The sequence below is a fragment of the Propithecus coquereli genome, unplaced genomic scaffold (genome assembly GCF_000956105.1).
Source record: "Propithecus coquereli isolate 6110/MARCELLA unplaced genomic scaffold, Pcoq_1.0 Scaffold117, whole genome shotgun sequence".
In the NCBI taxonomy this organism is placed as follows: domain Eukaryota; kingdom Metazoa; phylum Chordata; class Mammalia; order Primates; family Indriidae; genus Propithecus; species Propithecus coquereli.
Window position 1 is genome coordinate 3,256,109 of NW_012135747.1, and position 27,657 is coordinate 3,283,765.

General features: G+C 35.9%; 1 protein-coding gene across 1 annotated transcript in view; it reads left to right on the forward strand.

The window, feature by feature from the left end:
• CTNNA3 (catenin (cadherin-associated protein), alpha 3) overlaps positions 1-27,657 on the forward strand; it is a 2,098,639-nt gene that overhangs the window by 444,364 nt on the left and 1,626,618 nt on the right. Inside the window, exon 6 of the mRNA XM_012658580.1 lies at positions 12,761-13,024. Coding sequence (XP_012514034.1) covers positions 12,761-13,024 — 264 coding nt within the window. The remainder of the gene's footprint in view (positions 1-12,760; positions 13,025-27,657) is intronic.

Below are 27,657 nucleotides of genomic sequence, written 5' to 3' on the forward strand. Positions count from 1 at the left end.
ATGCACACCTCGGGAGATATCTTACTATTATTCTATGGTTTCTTAGTTTCATATTTGAACTTGAAGAATTCTTTTATTTTCTTTTTATTGAATTTATACTATTAATATAAATTTGAAAATAAGAAATAAGGATAGAAAAGCAGTAAAGTCTTTTCTCTGCTGCTTAATGATGTTTTGATTGTAAAATCCTGCATTTTTAAATCAATCTTTATTTTTTTCTCAAAACTTCCTTTTACTTCAAGTCTACTCTTGTTTCATCATCTTATGTCCCTCAGCTCAGTTAAGGCTAAGTATTCCACTTCCTAATTTATGTTGGTGAAAAACATTTAAATTATCAGGTGTTTTTACTAATTTGTTTTTTGATGGAACATGAAGCTACCCAGTGACCAGTGAAGTGGTTAGCATGCAGCATCTTGGCGGAGGGAAGACTAGGGATAGAAGCCAAGCAAGAATGGAGTCCAAATAGCAAATTACATATGGGCTTTTCTGCTGCAAATCTTAATGTTAAAAACAAAACTGCTCTTTATAAGTTCCCTTTCTTTCCCCTACCAGAGTGGTTTTGTCAGCTCAGCTTCAGAAACCTCACTTAAACACCTGGAAGAGAACTCAATAATTTGCATGTAGTTCTGCTTTGTTGAGCAGAGTATCTGCTTAGTTATTCCACATGGGCAGGGATATAGCTTAGTAAGGAAGTTTTCTTTGATTCTCTGAAATTCAGGTTTATAAAAGGGCATATGGAATCAATTGCTGTGGAAATCCTTTAGCTTCGCTTTTTCTGATAGCAGGCTATGGCACTTTCTCTTCTTATTTTTATTTTTCAAACATTTAGATTTTTCCTTTTTTAAAAATACAAGCTCTCAAAGTGGATAGAAGGTTCTGGAAGATGGACTGCATATCCAATTATTTTCTCATCCTTCCCTTAATAACATGGGAAATATGGCACCATTACAGGTCCATAGCTAGTTTATACTACTGTCTTTTACCAAGAGAAGGCACACATCACGGATATTTTCTTGCTTTTGCTATCATTTTGTTTTCTTTGATTTTACATAAAATTTTAAAAATTAAAGTATAATATATATTTGGAAAAGTGCACAGCTCAAAAATGTACAGTTCAATGAATTTTTCCAAATGAAACACATCCATGTAACCAACACCCAGAACAAGAAACAGAAAATTACCAGAATCCAAAGATTTTTCCCCTTGCCAGTCTCTAATCACCCCTCAAAAATAACCACTATTCTGATTTCTAACATCATAGATTAGTTTTGCCTGAGTTTGAACTTTATATAGACAAAATCAAACAATGTCAACTCTTTTGTGTCTGGCATTTTTTATTCCCTATTTCATGTTGCATGTAACTGTGCTTTGTTCATAATCATTGCTTCAGGTTGTTTCCAATGTGGGGCTATTACAGACAGAGCTGCTACGAACATTTTTTGATGTGTCTTTTGATGACAATATGAGCACATTTCCATATGTGTGTATCCTCTTCTAGGAAGAGAATAGCTGTGTAATGGGGTATGCATATGTTCAGCTTTAATAGATACTATCAAACAGTTTTCCACAGTAGTTGTACCAATGGCTTCACTAACATTTAATGTGAAGATGGGCATAGTTCCATTTTGCTCTTTAATTTTCTGTGGCATTGTTATACATAAATTTGTCCAAGCTCTCTGGATTAAAGTATACTTTCCACAAATTTTATTTGTTGGAATAATCATATTTGAAGTTTCTATTCTTTTTTGAACTACTTCTTCTGCCGTGTTTCCTATTTGTCTTTTTGCTCCTTTAACAAAAATATATTAAACTCCTAATTTTTTAAAAAATTAAAATGGTGTAATAACTAGTGTTGGCAAGATTGTTAGAAAATAGTTTCATTCAGCAGTCGTGGGAATGTGAATTGAACAAGCTTTCTGGAAGCCAATTTCATGAAAAGTTCAGTAGACTCAAAAAGGCAAATCTATTTATTCAGGTGTCACTTCCTTTCTGTGGTATTCCCAGGCTTCTCAGTTTTCCCAACTCCATCATGGTGCTTGCCACATGGAATTAGAATGACCTGTTGGGTAGCTTTTTATCCCACTGCTCTGACTCCAGGGCTTCTGTCTTCTTAGTACTTACTACCAACACTTTTATGAACACTCTAGTCATATGATAGCTTTAAGTTCAAGTGTCCCTTGAATGTTATTGTCTTTATAGAATTTTCCTAGATATTCTTGCATGATTATTTTTATTTATTTGTTTATTTATTATTCCAGGGCTTTGTGAGGGTACAAACATTGTAGTTACACTTTATGTCTTTGCCTCGCCCAAAGGCATGACCTTCCCTCCCTTTAGTGCTCCCCGTGTCCTTTAGTTGTAGATTTGCCCCCCCATTCCCCTAATCCCTAGAGAGTACTTCTGCCATGTGATCAACCTAGTGTTGATCAGTTAGTACCAATTTGATGGTGAGTACAAATGGATCCTGTTCTTCTGCTCTTGTGGTGCCCCACTTTGGATAATGGGCTCAAGTTTAATCCAGGAAAGTATAAGAGGTGCTAGATCACTGTCGTTTCTTATGATTGAGTAATATTCCATTGTAAACATATACCAAATTTTGATAATCCATTCATGGATTGACGGGCACTTGGGTTGTTTCCACATTCTTGCAATAGTGAATTGTGCTGCCATAAACATTCAGGTGCAGATGTCTTTATCGTAGAATGTTTTGTGCTCTTTTGGGTAGATGCCTAATAGTGCTATTGCTGGATCGAATGGTATTTCTATTTTTAGCTCTCTGAGGTATCTCCAAATTCTTTTCCACAGAGGTTGCACTAATTTGCAGTCCCACCAGCAGTGTAAAAGTGTTCCCGTCTCTCCACATCCTCGCCAACATTTGTTGTTTTGTGTTTTTTTGATAGAGGCCAATCTCACCAGGGTTAGGTGATACCTCATTGTGGTTTTGATTTGCATTTCTCTAATGATTAGAGATGTTGAGCATTTTTTTATATGTTTTCTGGCCATTATTCTGTCTTCTTTTGAAAAGTTTCTGTTCATTTCCCTTGCCCGTTTGTTGATGGGGTTGTTTGATTTTTTTCTTGTTGATTTTTTTGAGTTCTAGATAGATTCTGGTTATCAGCCCTTTATCAGATGTGTAGAGAGCAAATATTTTTTCCCATTCTGTGGGCTGTCTATTCACTCTAATGATAGTTTCCTTGGCAGTGCAGAAGCTTTTTAATTTGATTAGATCCCACTTATTTATTTTTGTTGCTGCGGCGATTGCTTTGGGGTTCTTCTTCAAGAATTCCTTGCCTAGGCCGATGTCTGAAAGGGTCTTCCCAACATCTTCATTTAGAATTCTTAAGGTTTCATGCCTTAGGTTTAAGTCTGTTATCCATCTTGAATTGATTTTTGTGAGAGGTGAGAGGTGGGGGTCTAGTTTCAGTCTTCTGCATGTAGCTATCCAGTTTTCCCAGCACCATTTATTGAAAAGAGATTCTTTTCCCCAGTGTATGTTTTTGTCAGCTTTGTCAAAGATTAGATTACCATATGCAGATGGTTTCATCTCTGGATTCTCAGTCCTGTTCCAGAGGTCAATGTCTCTATTCTTGTGCCAGTACCAAGCTGTTTTAGTTACTATAGCCTGGTAGTACAGCTTAAAGTCTGGTAAACTGATACCTCCCAGTTTGTTCTTTTTACTTAAGATTGCTTTGGCTATACGTGGTCTTTTCTGGTTCCATACAAAGCGTAGAATTATTTTTTTCCAGATCTGTGAAGAATGATAATGGGATTTTGACAGGGACTTGCATGATTATTTTTATGGATCAAATTTAAGATTGTTTTGTCAGCCCTCCCAAGCCCTGCACCGTCTCCAGGGAAAATTTAATTGGGGTATTGTTTTGGATTTTTTAAATGTATAGATGAATTTATTTATTTACTTATCTATGTATTTTTATTTCAGAATGTTACAGGGGTACAAATGCTTAGGTTACGTACCTTGCCTTTGCACTGCAAAAGTCAGAGCTACAAGGATGCCCATCCACCAGACAGTGTACACCACACCCATTAGGTGTGAACATATCCATCCTCCCTTCTCCTCCCACCTGCCCGACACCTGATGAATGTTACTTCCATATGTGCACATAAGTGTTGATCAATTAGTACCAATTTAATGGTGAGTACATGTGGTGCTTGTTTTTCCATTCTTGTGATACTTCACTTAGTGGAATCAGTGACAGCTCCATCCAGGATAATACAATGGGTAGTTCACCTTTTTTATGGTGGGATAGTACTCCATGGAATACATATACTACGTTTTATTAATCCACTCATGTAGTAATGGACACTTGGGTTCCTTCCACATCTTTTGTGGAGGGAATTGTGAATTGTGAATTGTGCTGCTATAAACATTTGAGTATAGATGTCTTTTTTATAGAATGTCTTTTTTTTCCTTTGGGGAAATACCCAGTAGTAGGATTCCTGGATCAAATGGCAGTTCTTAGTTTAGTGCTTTGAGGTATCTCTATATTACTTTCCATAGAAGTTGTACTAGTTTGCAGTCCCACCAGCACCATAGGAGTATTCCCATCTCTTCCTCCATGCCAGCATTTGTTGTTTTGGAACTTTTTGATAAAAGCCATTCTCACTGGAGTTAGGTGATATCTCATTGTGGTTTTGATTTGCATTTTCCTGATGATTAGAGCATTTTTTCATATGTTTATTGACCATAAGTCTGTCTTCTTTTGGAAAGTTTCTGTTCATGTCCTTTGCCCACTTTTTAATGGGGTTGTTTTATTTTTCTTGCTGATGTTCCTGAGTCTTATATAGATTCTAGTTATCAGCCTTTATCAGATATGTACCATACAAATATTTTAACCCATTCTGTAGGTTGTCTATTCACTCTAGTGATAGTTTCTTTGGCTGTGCAGAAGCTTTATAATTTGATCATGTCCGATTTATTTATTTTTGTTGATACTATGATTGCTTTCGGGGTCTTCTTTATAAATTCTTTGCCTAGGCCAATGTCTATAAGAGTTTTTCCAAAAGTTTTTTTCTAGAATTCTTATGATTTCATGCCTTAGGTTTAAGTCTCTTATCCATTGTGAGTTGATTTTTCTGAGAGGTGAGAGGTGTGGATGCTGTTTCAGTCTACTACATGTGGCTATCCAATTTTCCCACCACCATTTATTGAATAGGGATTCTTTCCCCAGTGTATGTTTTTGTCTGCTTTGTCAAAAATCACATGGCTATACGAGGATGGTTTTAGGTTTGGGTTCTCAGTCCGGTTCCATTGGTCTATATCTCTCTTCTTGTGCCAGTACCATGCTGTTTTGGTTTCTATAGCCTTGTAGTACAGCTTGAAGTCTGGTAAATTGATGCCTCCCAATTTGTTCTTTTTGCTTAAGGTTGCTTTGGCTATGTGGGGTCTTCTCTGGTTCCATACGAAGTGTAGAATTATTTTTTCTAAATCTGTGAAAAATGATGTTGGTATTTTATTAGAGACTGCATTGAATCTGTAGATCATTTTGCATAGTATAGACATTGTAACAATTTTGATTCTGCCGATCCATGAGCATGGTGTGGTTTTCCATCTGTTTGTGTCCTCTGCTATCTCCTTCCTCAGTGTTTTATAGTTTTCCTTGTAGAGGTCCATCACTCCCTTAGTTAAATGTATTCCTAGGTATTTTATTGTCTTGTTTGCTATTGTGAAAGATAATGAGCTTTTTATTTGGTTCTCAGTTTGACTGTTGTTGGCATATATGGATGCTACTGATGTGTGTACAGTGATCTTGTAACCTGAGACCTTGCTGAACTTATTTATCAATTCCAGTAGTCTCTTGGCAGAATCTTTGGGGTTTTCTAGATATAAGATCCTATTGTCAGCAAAGAGCGATAGTTTGACCTCTTCTTTTCCCATTTGGATACCCTTGATTTCCTTCTCTTGTCTCATTGCTCTGGCTAGGACTTCCAGCACTATGTTGAATAGAAGTGATGATAGAGGGCAACCTTGTCTTGTCCCAGTTCTAAGTGGGAATGCTTTCAATTTTTCCCCTTTCACTATGATGTGGGCTGTGAATTTCTCACATATGGCTTTTATCATTTTGAGATAAGTCCTGTCTATGCCTGTCTTGTTAAGCGTCCTTATCATAAAAGGGTTGTGAGCTTTAACTTTTGGGTGTTTTTACATTGGTGTGTATCAATACACCTGCTTTGACCCTGCAGGCACCTGCACCTCACAAGACTGATTCACAAATATCCCCTCTGTGCCTCTGGTGATGTGATCAAGAGCTGGTTGTATGGATCTGGCCTGTGGGCCCATGCCCGGGTCCCTGGAGATCTATCCCTGACCATGCTAGGGAGAAAAATGCTGGTCCTGTGTCACCCACAGGGTGCCCACAGTGGTTTGATGTCCCTCTGGCTCAGGGCCTGTCTTGTTCTAATGTGGCTGCCTGACAAGCAGCAGCAGGGAGGAGCTGGTAGGTAGGGATCTCACAGTTCAAATACCCCTCAGTCTGCTGCAGGACCCCAGAAAGAAAGGTTTGAGCCCCACTTGTTATGGAAGCCTCCATGTGATGGTTCAATTATCTCTTTCTGCATCCGTGGGGGGGCGGGTAGGGAAAGGGAAGAAAAAGAATCTGGGTGGAGGATAGTCCACCTCTGGTCATCTCCAACCCTCTATCTGGGAGGCAGTCCGCCCAGCGTGACCAGGCTCTGGAGTCATGCAGAACACCCTGGGACCCATTGTACCTCTGTGGCTCCTGCAGTCCAGGTCAGAGTTGAGAAATATCTGTATGGGAATGTAAACTCCTATTATGTGCCGTATGCTACTAGATATTGGGTTATAGAATAAGTTATAGTGCTTGCATTCAAGGGAATTATAATGAAGCAGTGGAGAAAGCAGTATGAACAAATGTATTTTAATTTATTTTACCCAGATTTAAAAAGCTACTTCTATGATCTAATGTTTCTACATTTAGTAAAGAAGTCCATTAGCAAGTTGTCAAGTTAATCCATGAGTTCTAGATTATTTTTATCATGTGTTCTTCAATATAAATTTCCCTTTTTTGAGGTGAACAGACCCCATATTTTTAAGTGTCCCTGATACATAAGTCATTCTGTCTTTTAAAATTGCTCTTTTTTTTTTTTTTTTTTTTTTTGAGACAGAGTCTCACTGTGTTGCCCGGGCTAGAGTGCTGTGGCATCAGCCTAGCTCACAGCAACCTCAAACTCCTGGGCTCAAGCGATCCTCCTGCCTCAGCCTCCCGAGTAGCTGGGACTACAGGCATGCGCCACCATGCCCGGCTAATATTTTCTATATTTTTAGTTGTCCGATTAGTTTCTTTCTATTTTTAGTAGAGACGGGGTCTCGCTCTTGCTCAGGCTGGTTTGGAACTCCTGAGCTCAAACAATCTGCCCGCCTCGGCCTCCCAGAGTGCTAGGATTACAGGCGTGAGCCACCGCGCCCGGACCAAAATTGCTCTTTTAAAAGAACCTTCTTTTGTTATCTTTTCTTAAGGTATAGTGACCATGATTATCCACAAACATTCAGGTTCTAAACTCTATGGGGGTGTGTGTGTGTTTTATTTTTTGCTTGTTATTAAAAAAATTAAATGTTTTTGAGTTCTGTATTTTCTGATACCCTTCTTGATAATTTAAATATATATTTTGCCTTTTGGGCTAGCATATAAAATTACTGGGTTGATATCCTCAAGGAACAATTTATGATGAATTCCAGGTTCTTCTTGTAACATTCATCCTAGATAAAAGCCATGTAAACTTCACACACATGGCTTTAGCTCCCAACTATGACCTGGTGACTGACATGTCTCTATTTCTGGCCCAGGTTCTCTTCTGAATTCTATATCCAAATATAGTGTATTTTCATTGGATCTTGTGCTGGGATCTTATGTTTGGCAGATGACAAAATGTATTTCACCTTTTTCTTTCAAACACATTCCTCTCTCTGAATTCCTATTTTGGTTAATGCATCACTATGTACACAATTGCTAAAATAGTTCTTTAGACATTTCTAAATATCTTCTTCTGTCCCCTCCCATCTAAATATACCAAAGACTTACCTCGTAAATATTCCCTGGATCCATCCTACTGTAACCTGGCAATAGTGTTCAGGCACTCATTGTTTCTTGCCTGGATGTGGATTATTACCTGGTCTCCTTGACTGCAATTTCATTCTCTCTAGTCCACTGAAAAGGCAATCTTTAAAAATACACATCTGAGCTTATTTTTTTCAGAGTTCTTTAGTGTGGCATATGCAATGTCTCTTGTCTACCTTTCATGCTGGATTCATCACAATTTTTGCTTAGGTATCCAGTATTTGTAATATTACCTGCAGTCGCATGCATGGTCCTTTCCTTTTCATGCCTCAGGCCTTTGAACATGCTGGTTTTTTTTTGTTTTGTTTTGTTCTGCATTGTTCACAGGAATAACTTGTACTCATTGTTTAAGATTTGCTTCCTCTGAAATCCTGCCATTTATGACAACTTGGATGAACCTGAAAGACATAATGCTAAGTGAAATAAGCCAGACACAGAAAAACACATATTGTACAATCTCACTTATACACAGAATCTAAAAAAGTCAAAGAGTTTTACAGTGGTTGCTAGAGGTTGGGGTGATGGGGAAATGGGGATATGTCGGTCAAAGTGTAGAAACTGTCAATTATAAAATGAATGAGTTCTGGGGATATACTATAAGGCATAGTGACAATAGTTAATAATATTATATTGTTTACTTGAAATTTGCCATGAGTAGATCTTAAGTGTCCTCACAATACATACATGCACACACACACACACACACAAAGGGTAACAACATATGGTGATGTAGGTATTGATTAATGTGATTGTAGTAATCATTATACAATATATACATATATCAAAGTATCGTGTATACCTTGAATATACATAATTTTTTTTGTAAATTATATCTCAATAAAGCTGGAGAAAAAGATCCTCTGATACATTTTCTTTAATCCTCTCAAGCTGAAGGACTTTCCTCTGTGCTGTAACTATTTTAGTTCCTGTATAAATTTGTTTATTTGTCTCCTCTTCTGATCTATGAGCTCTTTATCTTTGCATTCTCAACACTTAGCATACTGCCTCTTGTATAGCAGAGGCTCAACAATATTTGTTGAATGAATTGTTGAATTAATTAACTGATAGCTTAGAGTCCTACATTTTTATATTTTGTGATCTTTAAAATCCCTAAATATATTTTGTTCTCTCACCAGGGTTAAAACTCATATGTTAATTCTCTACCCACTTGCACAGACTTGTAAGATCTTCTTTTTTAATCCCATCTGTGTATTTCTTCATCAGCTGGAAGCATTTAATGTCTCCTTAACTTGGAAATCTCATGTGAGTTCTTCTGGAGCATTTAAAAAAAGATATTAAATAATTACCAATCCTTGAGGAGCTGAATTCTTTACCCTTCTCCATCTGAAGGAATCCCTAATTAACCTTACTATGTAATTCCTATTTTAACATGGTTTAAAATTTTAGGGAACATAGATAACCTATGAGCTTTTGAACCCGTGATTTCATCAGTTAAAACGGAATAAAACAACCACAAACACCTACAACAGCCTTCTGTTTAGGGGGTGACCATCATTAGTTCCCCTTTTATCGATGTGCCTATTTACTACATTAAATTTATCATGCGTGATGTCCTTTGGAAGAAATAGTCTTGCTTTCTCAATTTCCCTTACCTAACCTCTGCAACCTGTCCCTTTTTCCCCCATTCACTGCTGTAATATGTTATTTTTGTTATGTTCATTGATGGCCCTTTCTCACAGGCTTCTCAGGTTTGCTATTTGGGGTATCACTGCTCATTAAGGATTCTGTGATTGCCTTGATAAAAGATGACAAAGCATAGGCGCAAAAGGCAAAATATATTTGTATTTTTAAAATTTCAAAATCCCTACAGCACTAAAATTACCACAATTTACAGTCAGATGACACATAGTCACCATCAGAGCAAAAGAAATAGTTTTTTCACTTTAACCTTCTTTGTAATAATTTATGTTCAAACTTTTTCACCTTTAAAAAGCTACCTAAACCTTGACACTGCTATTCTAAGTAAAAAAGTATAATGTATGGTCACTTCAGAGGGAATTATGTAGTAAGCTGTGATTATACTGTAATATAAGAGAATTTTCTTTAGCTCTTTCTGAATATTTTATACTCTATATCAGTATTGTTCTGAGGAGCTGTATATCCTTTCTAAACATTACACTATTTATCCTCTAAGTTTCACTGATGAATGCACAGCTCTGATATTGTGAGGCATATGAAAATCACCAAGATCATCACGGTACAAAAACAGTACAACAAGTTTGACAAATTTAAGGAATAAAATATTAATAGTTCCATATTCTTTTTATGATTTTTTTCCTGCTTTCCACATATATTCCATTTCTGTTGTGCTATGTACTCAATCTTGTGGGAGGGTTGGCAGACATATCATTATCCCCATTTTTACAGATGGAAAAATAGACACTGAAAGAGTAGATGACTTACCCAGCTCATGGTGCTAACGACAGAGTTGAGATTAGAACCCAGACCAGAAATATAAGGGGAAATCATAGCAAGCCAAGGAAACCACAAAGCATCTTTTTTTAGGTAATTAGTGAGTATGAACAATGCGTTGACAGCTACTTCTAACTGTCCTCCTTACATTTTGTAAAGAAGTTAATTTCCCCAAAACCTGTATGAAGTAGCAGACAGCCTTTATTTTCATATGGGAAGGAACTAAAAATACAGTAGCATAAGCCATTTATTAACCTCAGGCAAAATTATTCTGAGGTTACAGAGTCTCGTGAGAAAAGCATAGGATTTGCAGTAGGAAGACTTAGGTTTGTATCTCAGTTCTTTTACCAGTCTCTTACTCTCCTTACACTAAATTCCTATTTAGTTAAAATGGGGCTGATAATATCAGCCTCACGCCATTAAAGGGTGTTGTGATGATCAATAAGATACTATACAGAGGCACTTTATAAGCTACATGATATCATTAATGTACAAATACAAATCCTCTTTCTGGTTTAGAAAATAAGGGAAATCCTTTGCATGTAGGAAAGAGCATAACATAGTTAGAATCAGGAATTGAGAGTCACACTGACTTGGATTACAATACAAGAAATGCCATCATCTAGCTCCACCACTTGGCTAAGGAATTTAGCCTCTTGAAACCTCAGTTTTCTCATTTTAAAAATGGGAATCTATCTGAGTTTTTATGACGATTATATTAAATATTATATATAAAGTGCATGAACTATTGTAAATGTCCCTTAGTTTTTTTTTAAAAAATAAACTTTTTCTTGGGGAATAATTTTAGATTTACAGAAAAGCTGCAAAGATAGTACAGAGTTCCCATCTACCTTTCTCCCAGTTTTCTCTGTTGTTAATATTGTTTCTCAACATTTGCCACAACAATGAAATGAATGCTGATATATTCCAGTTAACTATTAATATTAACTATTTGGATTTGCCAGTTTTTTATGAATATTTTTTGCTGTTCCAGGATCTAATCCAGGGTACCATGTTGCATTTAATTATGTCTCCTCAGTCTCCTCTGGTCTGTGATAGTTTATCAGTCAATCTCTTTGTCTTTCATGACCTTAATGATCTTGAGGAATACTGCCCACGTATCACGTAGAATGTTCCCCAATCTGGTTTCGTTTGTTGTTTTTGTCATGAATAGATGGGGGTTATGGATTTCCAGAGAGAATACCACAGAAGTAGTGTGCTTTTCTTGTTATAATATATCAAGGGGTACATGATATCCATGTGACATCACTTATGATGTTAACTTCCATCATTTGGATAAGGTAGTGCTTGCCAGGTTTGTTTTTTTTTTTTTTTATCATATCTTGAGCTTGTTTTGATTACATATCGCTTATATAGGACTTTCTCTTTCCTTTCTTCCTCCGATTATAATGCACTTCATTTAGATTTACTACAAATTATCATCTCTGCAGAAATACCTTCCCTGACCACTCAAGTTAAAGCAGCTTTCCCCTCTCAAGTTAATCTCTATGACATTTTACTTTTGTGTTTTCTTCACAGCATTTGTTATCACCTGAAATTTTCTTGTATATTTGTTTGTCTATAGACTTCCTCTCCCGCAAAAAAATCCCATGTGCTCCAGAAGAACAAGATCCTCATAGAATTGTTCACATACAAACATTGAGAGTCTAGCACAAGGGCTAGCATATACTAAGTGCTCAGTAACTATTTGTCAAACAAACGTTAAAGAACAAATGATAACAGGATTAATTTATTAGTATTTCTGTAAAAGAGCAGAAATATAGCTAAATGGTGAGAGGCTTAATTTAGTGTTGTTATCTCAATTGGTCTAGTTTTAATGAAAAGGTTAAATGCAATTATCAACATCTATGGAAAAGGGTAATCAGCATCCTTGTAATTCAAGCTCTCTTATAATGCATTTAATAATGTGAATGCCAGAATATTTTAGTGACTTATAAGGATCTGACTGACAAGTGTAAGATCCACTCAGGTTTTACGCTTCTGCACCATTGTGACCTTTACTTGTGAACTGTCTCACCTCTCCTTTGTAGAACCTTTAGCAAAATCTGAAGGAATATAGAAATAATTGATGCCCTTGATTTTAACTTATAGCTGACTTTTTAGTGTTTATTATCTTTTCATTTATCCTGACAGAAAAAAATTGAAGCTTCTTTGTGTAAGTCTTTCTTCCATAACCCATTATAAGAAACCACTCTTTTTATTTCCCTTTTCAGGACTTAAAATCTCCAAATCAGAGGGATGAAATTGCAGGAGCCCGGGCCTCATTGAAGGAGAACTCCCCCCTCTTACATTCAATTTGTTCAGCTTGTTTGGAGCATTCTGATGTCGCTTCCCTCAAAGCCAGCAAGGACACAGTTTGTGGAGAAATTCAGAATGCCCTCAATGTAATTTCAAATGCTTCACAAGGCATCCAAAATATGCCAGCCTCACCAGAACCTCAGGCAGCAACCCTGGGAAGTGCCCTTGATGAGCTGGAGGTAAGTTGAGAGAAAGACAAAATGTGATTTGATGTCCCAGTGTGAAAACAAACAAAGGAAGATCCACATGTTGGAATTTAGAGTATGAGAAAATAAAAATCCAGTTATCCAATCAGTCTCTAATACCTTCTGTGTCTTCCAATAAATTGATGAGCGGGAAAATATTCTATTAGTAGACTTCTGATTCTTTTACACCTTTTCCAAGGAAGCCAATGAATTTGAATTGGGATTGTAAATTATATCAAAGTGATAACTTTATTTTACAGAGGTCAACATATGAAACATAGGATTTATTCACTCTACAAATACTTATTATTGGCATTATGTTCTTCTATGTTTTTGAGATATATCTGATCACTGCCTTTCACAAAATATTACATTCTAGCAGGGGAATATAGGCAAAAAAGAAAGACAATAAACATTGTAGATAACTAAATTGTATAGTACGTTACATTGAGAAGGAAAGATGTTATCAATGGCTTGAAGGAGCTTAGGGAATTGGACGTATAGAGATCTAGAGAAAAGGCTTGAAGGCATGTCCCCTGTGTTTAAGTGACAGCATAGAAGCCAAGGTGCCTGAGTGAAGAGAGCAGGGCATGAGTGGCAGGAGTTAAGGTTAGAGAGCCACTGGGCCCAGGTTGTAGAGGGCTGTGTAGACTTTAAGGACTCTGGCTTTTTCTCCAAGATAAATGGGGATGCATTATAAAGTTTTAAGCAAAGGTGTGACATGCTGAGACTTGTGTCTTAGAGGGATTATGTTGACTGCATGTGGATCATAGAGTGAAGGGAGACAAGGGGAGAAGCCAAAAACAAGGCAGGAGGCTATTACAGTAACCCAGGTTCCAACCTTACATTTTATAATACTTGCAACACCTGATTCTACCTCATGTTTTAGTTTGAATCAGAGTCATGTTAACTAAATTTTGTAAGTAGAACCAACTGAATTTTGACAAAATGGATGTGGGACATGAGAGAAAGGAAGGAGTCATGGCTGCTGTTGCAGGCTGGGTCCTCCAGAATCATACACAGAATGGAAATCAGAAAACGAGGTGCTCCATCTGGGCAGGGAAAAGGGAGGGACTAGGACTGGGCAAAGGAAGAAGTCTACCTGAGAGGCAGACCCACAAAGCCTGGGCCAATCAACAAGGAGTTGCGGAGAGAACATTGCCCTCCAGAATGTACCTTCTCTGGCAGAAATGTCCAGGATTATGTATCTCTTTCAGTCACCAGATGCAGGTCACTCTGTCCTAGGAAGTGTATGACCTCTGGGGTGTGAGGTGAAATTTGCTAGAGTAGACAGATAGGATCTTAGAGGTCAAGTATCGCTTATCCAAAATGCTTTGTGCCAGAAATGGTTTGGATTTTGGATTTTCAGATTTTGGAGTATTTGCATATACACAATGAAATATCTTGGGGATGAGACCCAAGTCTAAACACAGAATTCATTTATGTTGCATATATACCTTATAGACACAATCTGAAAGTAATTTTATATAATATCTTTAATAATTTTGTGCATGTATAAAGTTTTAATTGCATTTTAACTGTGACCCAGCACATGAGGTTAGGTGAGGAATTTTCCATTTGTGGCATCAGGATTCAATATGTTTTGGATTTTGAAGCATTCCAGATTTCAGATAGATTAGGGATGCTCAACCTGTGTACCACATTTTTCATACTACTAAACAGAATTGTGTCAGAAGATGCTCCCATAAGGGGTCCAGTTCATCTCAGACAACACATCCTATATTCTTAGCATTATAGAAGAAGACATTTCCAAATTGTTCCTCCTTCTGAGACCTCTTGTCTTTTTTCACTTTAGTTAAAAGTGACTGCTACAAATAAGAATGGCAGTGGTTGGAGAGGAGGAGAAAGTGTGTGCACATGCATGCATCTGTGTGTGTGTGTATGTGTGTGTTTATGTGTGTAGCTTCAATAGGAATAGGCATAGTCCTGGAAATGGAGTCTTTCTCAAGAAAGGTCCTTTATATGGCAGACTCACTTCTTCTGAACAAAGTAGGAGGGAGTCTGAAGATATTTCCATGAGATCCTAATGAGGACTCTAATACTGTCTCAACAACCTTTGAAATTCAGTTCCAGTCAAAGACAGAGATGGGCAAACTCGTGTAAAATGCCTCCATTTTATGTATGTTTATATCCAAGTTACAAATAGCTGCTGAGGCTGTCTGAACTAGATAAAGCAGAATTTATTGAGCATTTAACCTCTTTTAATGATTTTGTAAATTAAATGGTTGCACTTTTCATTATTTACAGCAAGCTGTATTGGTAAAGTAACCAAAATAACCTTTGCTCTATTTTGCTCCTGAAAATATAATACTATGAAACAAATTGATGTAGTAAATACTCTGTTGGGAGAAAGTCTCATTAAATGTTTATAGTGTGGAAATGTATCAGAGTGCTTACTCAACAACTACCATACTAAAGCTTTTGTTAAATATTTCATTCTGGCGCATGGCTGGTTGTGTGTATGAAACCTGAGATTTATTGGTGGAGAAAATAGAAGTTGAGTTAGAACACCGTACAGGCTAAATCAATTGATTTATTGGAAAGGCCAGTGTGAATTATAGGGTGTTTCTTATGCATTTGTGACTGAATGAGAGTTGAAAAGTGTTGAATTGTAGATTAGTAGAATTTTGAAAATGTCATTAAGAAAGAAACTTTGGCAATTAAAATGGCTTTGAAGTATCCAAGTCCATCAAGATATATTTTCTCCTTTGTGGAGAGAAAAAGCAGATGTTGTAATTGTGGAACACAAGAATCATCTGAATCCTTATGTGGTAAAGATAATAATAACAAAGGATATGTTTGTAGTATTTTCTTATTTTCAAAGAGCTGTCATATTTATTTTATTTTATTTTATATTTTCATTTATGTATCACCAGCACTTAGAACAATGCCCTATACATAATAAATGCTAGGTAAATATTGATGAATGAATGAGTATAAGAATACCTAATGTCATTTTGTGGTATTGGAGTAAAGAGAATTTTCTCCTTAGCCCTATTTTTTTCTTCTTTTTCCAGCTGAAAGTGTATGTACTATATGACTCTACTTTGTCTAACTTTTAACTGGCCCATGAATTTATAGTGAGGGAATCCACCAAAAGCATACCTAAGTGATATGCTGCTCAGAATCTGGTCTGTGATAAGGCAGTATAAAGAGAATACATACGTATATATATATTTTTTCTTTTTTTCTTCTCTCAGCTGTCTGGCCTTAGTCAAGGTTCCCTGCAACTTCCAAGATATACATTACCTTTTACCAAGAGTAATAATTTTGGGGAACAAATAAATTTGGGAAAATAATTACATTTTCACCTGAAGGAGAAATCATGACATCTATTAATCAGACTAGCATTTAGGAGCTAAACAAAATTAACATCACTGGTATCCAGAAGAACATTAATATGATTTTAAAAAATGGTTTGATTTCTAGAAATATAGGTAACAAGAAGAACTAAAAGTGATGGATAAAATGTTTTAAAATACATAGCTAATCTGATAGGTGAATTGGGAAATTCTTTGTGGCCAGATACAAAGAGAACACAAATCCCAACTATCAACCCAGCACCAGCACTGTGCTAGTGGATGTGGGGAATTTCTTTTCGATTATGGCAGGGAGCTTGAATTTTGAAGAAACATGAACTGAGGACCAAAAACAAATCTTGTATTCTACCAGTTGTAAAGTTATATAAGAGATCCTTGTGTGAAACTGGGGATCTTCAAAATTTGACCAAAAAGTTGGATAAATGAGAAAAATACTAACCCTATAGCAGGAAATAGTGGGAAAACTTGGCTAGCTTAGCCTTGGTCCTGTATGGCTCAGAAAAAAATAACAGAATACATCTTGGAAATTTTCTAACCATAGCCTAACTTCTCTGGATTTTCGGTCAGAATTTATATTATCACCAGCAGCTTGTTTAATTTATATAACTTTGTGTAGATTTTAGATTTCCTTTAGAGTTGATTTATAATTTTATTCTGTTGTGATCTGAGAGGATACATGGTATGATTTCAATTTTTATGAATTTTCTGAGACTTGTTTTGTGGGCTAACACATGATCTAGCTTGCAAAATGCCCCATGTGCTGATGAGAATGTATATTCTACAGTTTTACGGTAGAATGCTCTGTAGATGTCTCTTAGGTCCATTTGTTCTAGAGGCCTGTTTAAGTCCAGTGTTTCTTTGTTGATCTTCTGCATTGATGATCTTTCTAGTTCTGTCAGTGGAGTGCTGAAGTCCCCAGCTGCTATTTATTTCTTTACTTAGGTATAGTAGTATTTGATTTATGAATCTAGATCTCCTATGTTAGGTGTATATGTATTTAGGATTGTTACATCTTCTTGCTGAATTTCTCCCTTTATCATTTTATAATGAATGCTTTTGCCTTTTTTTTTCTTACTATTGTTGATTGAAAGTTTATATTATCTCATATTCAAATAGCCACTCCTGCTTTCTTTTGGTTTCCATTCATGTGGAATGTTTTTTTCCATCCCTTTACCTTGAGTATCTTTGCAAGTTAGATGGGTTTTGTTGGGGACAGCAGATACTTGGGATGCGTTTCTTCATCCAATCAACTAGTCCATATCTTTTAACTTGAGCATTAAGACTGTTTATGTTCAATGTTAGAACTGATATTGCTTTTCTCATCGTGTTGAATAATACTTAGTTACTTTGTTTTCTCCCTTGTGTTACTGATTTATAAGAGTTGTGAGCTTTAACTTTTGGGTGTTTTTACATTGGTGTGTATCAATCGTTTTTCCTTATATAGAGAGCACTTTTAAGTATTTCCTGTAGGGCATGTCTAATGGTGACAGATTCCCTTAGTGTTTGCTTGTCTGGGAAAGACTTTATTTCTCCTTCACTTATGAAACTTAGTTTTGCAGGATACAAAATTCTTTGCAGGCAGTTATTCTGTTGAAGAAGACTAAAAATGGGACCCCAATCCCTTCTGGGTTGAAAGATCTCTACTGAGAGGTCTCCTGTTAGTCTGATGGGTTTTCCTTTGTAAGCAACTTGCTGCTTTTGTCTAACAGCTTGTAGAATTTTCTCCTTCACTTTGATTTTGGTCAGCCTGATGACTATATGTCTTGGTGATGTCCTATTTGCTGTGACTCTTCCAGGTGTTCGATGACCACCTTGGATCTGGATTTCTAAACCTCTAGCAATACCAGGGAATTTTTCCTCTATTATTCTCTCCAATAGGTTTTCTATGTTTATTTCTTTTTCTCTCTCAGGGTTATCTATAATTTTCTTATATTTGTTCACTTTGCATAATTCCATATTTCTTGAAATGATTATTCATACTTTATTCTTTTTTCTACATTTTCTATTGACTGGGTTACTTTGAAATCCTTGCCTTCAAGCTCTAAAATTCTTTCTTCTTCTTGGTCTAGGCTGTTAAAGCTTTCTACTGTATTTGGAAATTCCCTAAATGACTTTTTCATTTCTTTAAGTTCTTTGTCTCTTTTCTAATGTTATCCATCTCTTTAGTGAATTTTTTATGTTCAGAATTATTATTTTTTTAATTTCTTTGAAATGGTTTTCTACCATCTCCTCAATTCTGTTCATCTTACTTGCCATCCATAATCTGAATTCCATATCTGCCATTTCAACAATTTCCTTTTGGTTGGAGTTCATTGCTAGAGAGCTATTATTATCCTTTGGGAGTGTTTAGACACACTATAATTAAAATTACTATTTAATTATTTTAAAATTTAATAAGTTTTAAAATTTTTTTATTAATTCCTACTTTGTAATTTCATAAGTCTAATTTTGAGTTTCTTTTATAGTATCTTGGGTACATTTATTTAGTTTATTTTAGTCTACCTCATTGTGTTTTTTCTTACTGTTATTGTAAATTCATTGATGTTGTTAATTTTCCTTTGAATACCTTAGATTTAATAAGCAGTACTTCTATTTTCTTTTTTTTCTAAATAGATGTTAGTTTTAATTTGGATTTCTTGGCCTAATACTATTAGAAGGGTGTTTTAAAATTTTAAAAAAAATTGTTTCCTGGGGTTTTAAAATCAGTTTTTATTTTTTTTATCATCCTTTTAAATTAATTTCTAGCTTTACTAAATTAAAGTATGGGTTGATAAGAAAATATAGGTATTATTTTAGAACACTTTTGGAAAATTTTTTTAATTGAGATTTTCTTTGTGGCTTAATTTGTATTTTGTTTTAAAAGTCCCATGTATATTTGAAAAAAATGTGTGTTCTCTGTTTGGTAGGCAGTTCAAAAAACATATCATCTGAGCTTTTTAATTGTAATAAATAAATTGTTTGCATCCTTACTCCTATTTTCTACTTCACCTGTTTGAGAGGGGCGAGTTGAAGTCTTTCAAATTATAGCAGAATTCCATTTCATCCTCGTATTTGTAATGGTATTTTGTTCTATACGTTTAAAAACTATTAGGTTCAGAAGCGTTCTTGACTCTTAAGAATTCATAATGGATTGTACCTTTTACCATTATAAAATATTTCTCTTTATCCTGTTTAATGGTGTCTACTGCAATTCTATTTTATCTAGTATTAATATTGATATTCTTGATGTTCTTTTTATTAACATTTTCCTGAATATCTTGATAATAGTTTTATTCATTTATGAATTCATTAATTAATAATGTTAATTATTGATTATTAATATTAATAATTAATTATGAATAAATTAATCAATTTCATAAGGAATACTTGAATTTATTTTTGTTGTAAAATAATCATACAATAACAGAACTATGTAAAGGAAAAAAATAATGCCTCTTTTCACTCCACTTCAATTCTATTCTTAATGCCAGAGACAAATGGTTATTAAGGATTTGGTGTATATGTTCCAGACCTTTTCCTAGGCAGAGACATACTTTTTTCTTTTCTAAAACACCTATTAAGATTGGTGTTGGACTGTCTTGATGAGCCCTGTGGCTTTTAATTTTTTCTCATAATTTGCATATCGTTTCTGTGTTTCTTTCTGGGAGAATTCTTTAGTTTTGTTGATAAGTATGTTCATTCTGGTCGTCAAGTTTTCAATAATATAGTTTTTATTTCTACAATACTATTTTTAATTTCCAAGAATATCAATGTTTTTATTGTGTCTGGTCTTTTTATAGCTATGATTAACACTGGAATCTCTTTTAGGATATTAATTATAGTAATTATATTTCTTTAAGAGCTTAGTTCTTCTGTTTATTGAGTCTTGGGTCTCGCTTTAATTCTGTTGATGTTTCTCAATGTTTGGCGATTAACTACTTGCATAAGAATCACTCTGGGTGCTAGTTAAAAGTGAGGATTTCTGTTCTTCAATTTAGACCTACTCTGATGATGGGGTCATGAATCTTTCAAGACACAAGCCTTCCAAGGTGATCATTATGCACGTTAAGTGTTGAGAACCATCCATCTAGACTGTACAGATTGTATTAATAGATGTAGTATATTTTTCAGTGAGACTGAGTATTCATGTAATCTTACAGTCATTGTAAGGTTGTTTTGTTTTACAGGAGTGCTGAATATAGTCACTATTCTGAAGGGAGGGCAGCAGGGAGCTGTAAGTGCTCCTTTAGACCATGGAAAGTGGTTTGTCTTCTGGAGTAGGAGCTTCTTATCCCTTGTTGTGGACGTTGCTTAGCTTCTGTGGTAGCAGAACCCAATCTGGCTTCTAATGTTACAACTCCCAGAGAGGTTCTTAACCTGGAGTCCATGGGGATCCATATATAAAATTCAGGGTGTCTGTGGACTTGGATGACAAAAAGATCTTCATTTTTCAAAGTTCTGTCTGGAATTTAGCACTTTAATTATTAATATAGGTGACAAACCACAGTGGTGCTGACAGCTAAGACTTTGTCACCAATGGGAATTACAGATACTTTCTTACTACATTATAGGTATGCAAAGTACCATTTATGCTTATCACTATCTCTAAATTAAGGGAGTTATTAGGCTCACTGCTAGATATTGTTATTCTATGTGAAAAAAATATTTTATATCCGCCAATGGAATTGGTTTCCTTTTGAGTCTATGTCTTTTATTTTATGCATTACAATCATTGTTTTGAGAAGGTATACCAGCAGGGTTCAGGACCTAATAAAGGTTAAGACCACTTATATTACACCTCCTATATTTGTGGCAGTTTTGGTCACTTGCTGAGTAGGTTTTTTTCTGAGAATGGGATATTAGTATAATTGTTCTGTTCTTTAATTACTTAAGCAGACAATATATTCAACCTCTAAAGTCTCTGATTCTAGACTCCTTTTGGAAAGTCTTAATTATTTTTGAGGTCTTTTCTTTCTTAAATGGAATTGCTCCTTTGTTGAGTTTTACCGTTAGCATATTCTTTCTTTTCCTTCTCCTCTTCCTTCTTCTTTCCTTCCTTCCTGTTTCACCCCCCCAAAATTTCCCTTCTTATTTTCCTTTTTCTTAATTTGTTCCTTTCATTTTTTATTGAGAAGTTGGTACATGCACACATTTATAAATTTAAAAGGTACGATGATCTCTCGTAAGTTTTGGGGAAATATAATTTAAAACAATATACTTTGCCAACCCATAAAAGCTCTTCACAAATGTAGAGGAGATGAAAAAATTTTATTATTGATAAGCCTAAAACCAGAATATGATGTAAGCAATCCACTAAAGAAATGCAGAGAAAGAAAGCTCTCTCACCATTTTATACAGCTAAGGAGACCCAGCCCATTAGATGTATTCTTAAGGGCTTAAGATTTCTTAAAAATATCTTAAGATTTATCCTTAAGATAAATGATAACTATTCCTCAAGTAAGAGGACTCGACAGTGCTGTTTGCATACATAGTTCATCCTAAAGTTACCCGGTAATTTGGGTGACTATCTGTGTTCACTAATTGCCTTAATCCAAAGGAAAAATAAACTTTTTATATCTTTATGACAGGAGATAGGTTTGTAACTTGGAGCCAGGTGCCCACCAAAGTTAGGCTCCTACCCCCTGCCCCCCCCCAAAAACCTGGGAGATAGGAGATAGGGCACTATCTTCTTTGATGATTACATTTCAAAGAGATGGCTCCTAGGTCCTTGAGAAAGACATTCTTGGGTTGAAAAGCTGGCAAGAAGCTTATTGAGGTTTTCAAAAGATTTATATACATTTCAAAAGGGCAGAGAAAGAACCACCAGGACAAGTTTTGAAGTAAATGCTGAAAGAAAAGGGTGGTGGTGGTGGTGGTTAGGGCTGGGGGTGGTGGTGTGGTGGGATGTGCCACTCCCTTTTTTTCCCCAGTGAAATTATTTCTCTTTTTTTAGATTTATATTTATCCTTACCTTTTCCCCAGAAACAAGCATATTTTAACGATTCCTTGTGTTTTATTCCAGAGGTTGTCCTGCATATATAAATGCAGGTATAACTGACGGATAAATTGCTAACATAGTATATATTCTATAAGTATTTGTTGAAGTCACACTCCAGGCTCTGTTCTCAAGCCTCTTATAATCTAGCAAGAAGCAATAAGGGAAGGCTTTATGGAAAGGGGACTGAGCCAGGAGAGTTTGATAGAATGTTCAATGACTTTTCACAGGGGTTTTACAAACTCTGATGCCTCTACAAACATGAGAGCTTGCAATTTAGGCTGGTAAATAAGGACTAAATAAGATTATTTACCAGTAAAAGAGTCTTTATCTGGCAGAAAAATTTCACACAGGAACACGCCATTAGGGATGAATAGCAGAACAGAACTGAAGTTGGTCTTACTTGAGACTGTCATGTCAGTTTGAGTAATCAGTAAATCAAGGTATTTTGTTTAGTTTAAGATCTTATAAATTCACCTTTCTTATTGGTAGTAATCAAAATATTACATAGTACATAACTGGGAGAAAAGTACTTTTAGATTTAAAAGCCTATTTCCTTCTTAGGGAAATCACATTTCTAAGTTCATATTTTTCTTGTTTGAAGAGAGGGCTAATATTGTTCATTTTCTGCAGTAATGAAATTGGAATTTCTAGCCTGTGCTCATTAAGACTGTGCTGTACAGTATAGCAGGAGAACAGTAAACAATCTGGCCAGGAAACCAAATTTTGAGGAACCGTAATGGATGCCAAGCTAAGAAATTTGATGAGGAATATTTGATCAGGGAAGGGACAAAATCAAACAGATATTATGGGAAGATTAATTAGTCATGATGTGTAGATTATTTTGCAGGGTTGGATGGAGGCAAGAAGAATCAAGAGATTTGTAATATTTCAGATAAGAAGTAATAAGGCTCAAAAGTACAGCAGTTGAAAACAAAAGGAGAGGGATAGATATGAAGAAAAAAAGTATTGACAGTTGTAGTGATTATAAAGGGTAAGAGAGAGGAAGTGGTCCAAGATAGCTTACATATCAAATGGATCTGGGCTTGGCAGAATGGTGGCTTCTTACCCTCATGAGGAGGATGAATTGACTTGGGAGAAGTAAGATATTCAAACATATTTTTTGGAGTTATTTATATGAGGGAAATCATTTGAACACAAATATACATGATATGTAAACTAAAATAAGCAATTTACCATTTCTATAACTATTCCTTAAAGAATATTAGTTAAAATTATCCCAAGTACAGAAGGTGTTCTAGTTTCTTTAAGCGGAGACATCCATGGTTCCCTCTTTTTATAGCTGCAGATACTATCAGTAATCAGTTTATCAAAAATAATACTATCGCAAAGCCTTTGGAAGGTTACATTTACTATGTAAAGCGATCACTTTCGGTCACTTTTCTTTTGTTTCTGCCACCTGGAGCAAATTTTCTATCTAGCGTTGTGTGTTGGATAGAGTACTTTGTTTGAAATGGATTGATACTGTTTTAGAAATGTTCTCAGGATACGCTAAATCAGGATAAGTAGTCTATGAGAATCATTAATGATTAATGCATATCTTAACATTTTAAAAATTTAGTAAAATGTAATTTTTATTAGAGTTTGGTAATGTGGATTTCAGCCTTAATTTAGAAGAATCTGTTTTTCCTTTCATCAGGATATGGAAAGTGGTAAATTTAAGAGTTCTTTGTTCTTAGGCACGGGTCAAATCTGGTTAGTGGTGTGGATCATGGTATAGCACCATGCTTTGCTTCTTAGGATTTGCTTCTTGATTACTGCTTTATAATTGAGAACATTATTCAGTGGCCATCCTATTTCTAGAGTTTAGCACCCATGGCTTTTGTTAGTGGCAGCTATTCACTGCTAAATGTAAGATTTGGGGTTGCCTAGATCCATGGATCTATCAATTACAAGCTTTATCTGCATACTTTATTGATTATAGTAAGATTTGGAAAGTCAAGGGAGATGGCTGGCAATTATATTTTGAAACCTAATTAAATTTTATACTGTGAGTAGAATTTGAAATCTTGTCTTCTGGGACAAATTGAAAAGGAAAAAAAAGTGTAAATTCTAAACAGAAACTTTCTGATGAAGATACTATTGTTTGTGAAGAACATATTGCCAACATATTAGTTTTTATACTAAGCATGATTAACATTTAAAAGAAATGGCAAACATGTCTCGTGTTTTCTTCTACAAATCCAGGGTTGTCTTCATGGGTGTGCAACCTGTGCAGTTGCATAGGGCCCCACAGATGGAAAGTTCTGATGTTTGGTTTAATTATCTGAGATTGCTATCTTGAAATTCTTGAATACATTTTGAACAAGGGGCCCCACATTTCCACTTTACACTGAGCCCTCCAAATTATGTAGCTGGTCCTGGATAAATCCCTCAGCTATTTTCAGGTTGACTTGCACTCTGCTTATTTCCTATCACCTGATAACAGCTCTACTTTTTTTTTTTTTTTTTTTTTGAGACAGAGTCTCGCTTTGTTGCCCTGGCTAGAGTGAGTGCCGTGGCGTCAGCCTAGCTCACAGCAACCTCAAGCTCCTGGGCTCAAGAGATCCTTCTGCCTCAGCCTCCCGAGTAGCTGGGACTACAGGCATGCGCCACCATGCCCGGCTAATTTTTTCTATATACATATATTTTTTTAGTTGTCCAGATCATTTCTTTCTATTTTTTGGTAGAGACAGGGTCTCGCTCTTGCTCAGGCTGGTCTCGAACTCCTGACCTTGAGCGATCCACCTGCCTCGGCCTCCCAGAGTGCTGGGATTACAGGCGTGAGCCACTGTGCCCGGCCTACAGCTCTACTTTTAACATGTGAAATAGAGGATAGAATTGTACTTAAAGTGAAGCCTGATAATTTAGGTTGATTGCTGACATCTAAGCTGGTTGGACTAAGTGCTCACAAATCCCAGCTTCATTAGCCACAAATGACCACTTGAAGGTAAATGAATAATTTAGCAGGCAGGATCCAAAAGAGCAAAGACCAAAAACTCAGAGCAAACAGGAAAAATGGAAAGCAATGAATGGACATAAAGTGCCTGCCAACACTCTGACTCTTCTCCAAACCTACTATAAGTCAACTGGCATATGTCATGTCCTGCAGATGGAAAAGCAGCCTGCACAAATGTATATAGTACAGATGCATAGATCTGCTGTGCAGCTGCTGGAGGTTTATTTGTTAAGCAGCCTGAAAGAATCCATGAGTTTTGAAGAAAGGTAGTTTCATTGTGGGAGGTAGATTAATCTTGTTTATGTTTCATGTGGAAACCATTTTGTTTCTGATAGGAGTAGTGGCTTCTTCAATGCCTATAATGAGTCTGACCATATTTTTCTTCTCACATGACTACCTTAGTCATGTGAATGTTGGGTCAGTCTTACAGACAGGAAGGGAGGCCAAGGGCAGAGTACGAACTTCAATGATGGATAAGGCAATGTAACAAATAGATACAGCCATCAGGTGAGTGACCCAGAGGGAAAGAGAACATCAGTTGAGGTCAATTGATCTTTTGATGAAAAACAAGATAAGACAAATACTGAGAAACATCATACTGAAGGCAGTAAAAATAGTTTGTTTTAGTTGATATTTTCTAGTGTTTAGGAATCTATAAGCCTGAGTAGTCCTAAATTAAACATAGGGCTTAAATATCTATAATAAGCTATAATGTGTAGGCTGTTTATGTTACAGTTGTTATTGTAAAGGTAAATGAAAAGTGCATACATGACATTTGGGTTTGAGGAGACTCAAATAAGGCAATAGACTGGTCATTATTATCTATCTGGTACCTGACCTGGAGGCATCTTTGGGGTCATGAAACAGCAGGAGTGGCTTGATCTGAGGAAGGCATGAGAGAATTTTGTCCTCATATAGACCCCCACTCCTGGCCTTCACTGTGAGTGGGTTTGGAGATAGGGTCACTTTACCTCATGCAGGCAGGCTGCAATTTACCAAGGAGCCTCCTTGGAACCACCTATGTTTAGAGGGAGAGTGTTTGGGTGCAGCGGCAGTATCAATCGAGGATCTTGGCTCTAAACAAATTCTGTGCTTTCTTTGCATTGCTGCTTTGCATTACTTTAAAATTCCCCTTACCTTGAGAAATCTGATACTCGTCTCTTTTCATAAATAGTTAGAGTTTCCATTTTCTTTTGATACAGTATTCCTGAGCATAGTTTGAAGTTTCTACACATTTTTCCCTCTACCAGATCTTTAAATACGGAATAGCAGGCAAGATTGGAACTAAGTTAATTTGTAGGCCCTTTAAATTTGATCATTTCTCATCCAGACTACAGAAAACAAACTTGGTCCATTTTACCTAAATTAGTTTTCATCGGTACCCAATACAACTCTACTGTTAGCTATCCTGATATGTCTCTCTCTAGATAAGTCATTCCTTTGAAGCACTGATTTTGCCTTTCATATTGAATTACTTTTTCCTTTGTCTGCAAAGAAAAGGGACACAGAGATTTTACCACACTTTTGATTGGTAGTCATAGTGGTAAACTAGTGTTTTGTGATATCCTGATTAGAAAAGTCTGGAATGGAGTTCAGTGATGAAATTTTCCTTCATGGCATTAAGTACTGCTAAATTTAAAGTATATAGTTTATGCTCTTTAATAGCACATCACCCTGCATAAGATCAATATCTACTTGAAAAATAGTCTGGTTATGTAGATGATAAATTCTTTTAACATTTATTTTATTTTTAATATTGTTCTGCATCCCATTTGCCAAACTATGAGAATATTGTAAAGTTCGAGAAGGGACATGTTGTATATCTGCACTTTATAAAAGTAAAAAAACTAGTAGTCTTTTAAAGTCTTCAATAGCACCGAAAGCTGGATTTTTATTTGGCTGAATTGTCAGGTACCTTTGTAATCATTCCCTTATCACCTAAATGTTCTGGCTGAATCATTAAACACAGCAGCACATTGGTTTCATTGCTGCCAATGTGCATGACACAAGAGCTTTGAGCACACTGCTCTGCTTTGCTTTCTTTCTTGTCACTTGCTCTCCTTTCCTCTCAGTCCCCTCCTCGTATCTCCTCCCATCCTTATACCTCTTTTCCCTCCCCCTTTACCTTTTTTCCATTTCTCTCCTCTTTCTCTTTCTTTCCTTCCTCCTCCTCCTCCTTCTCTTCTTCCTTCTTGCATTTCACATATTCTTTTTGCTTAATGGAATGAAGAATCTAAATCAGATTAATAAAGCACCAAGGGAAAAAAGTAAGGTTCTTTGGTAAAATCTCCAAATGACTATAAACATCAAAGCCTAGGAAAAGGAGCAATCTTGTTTTAACATTTTTCTGATC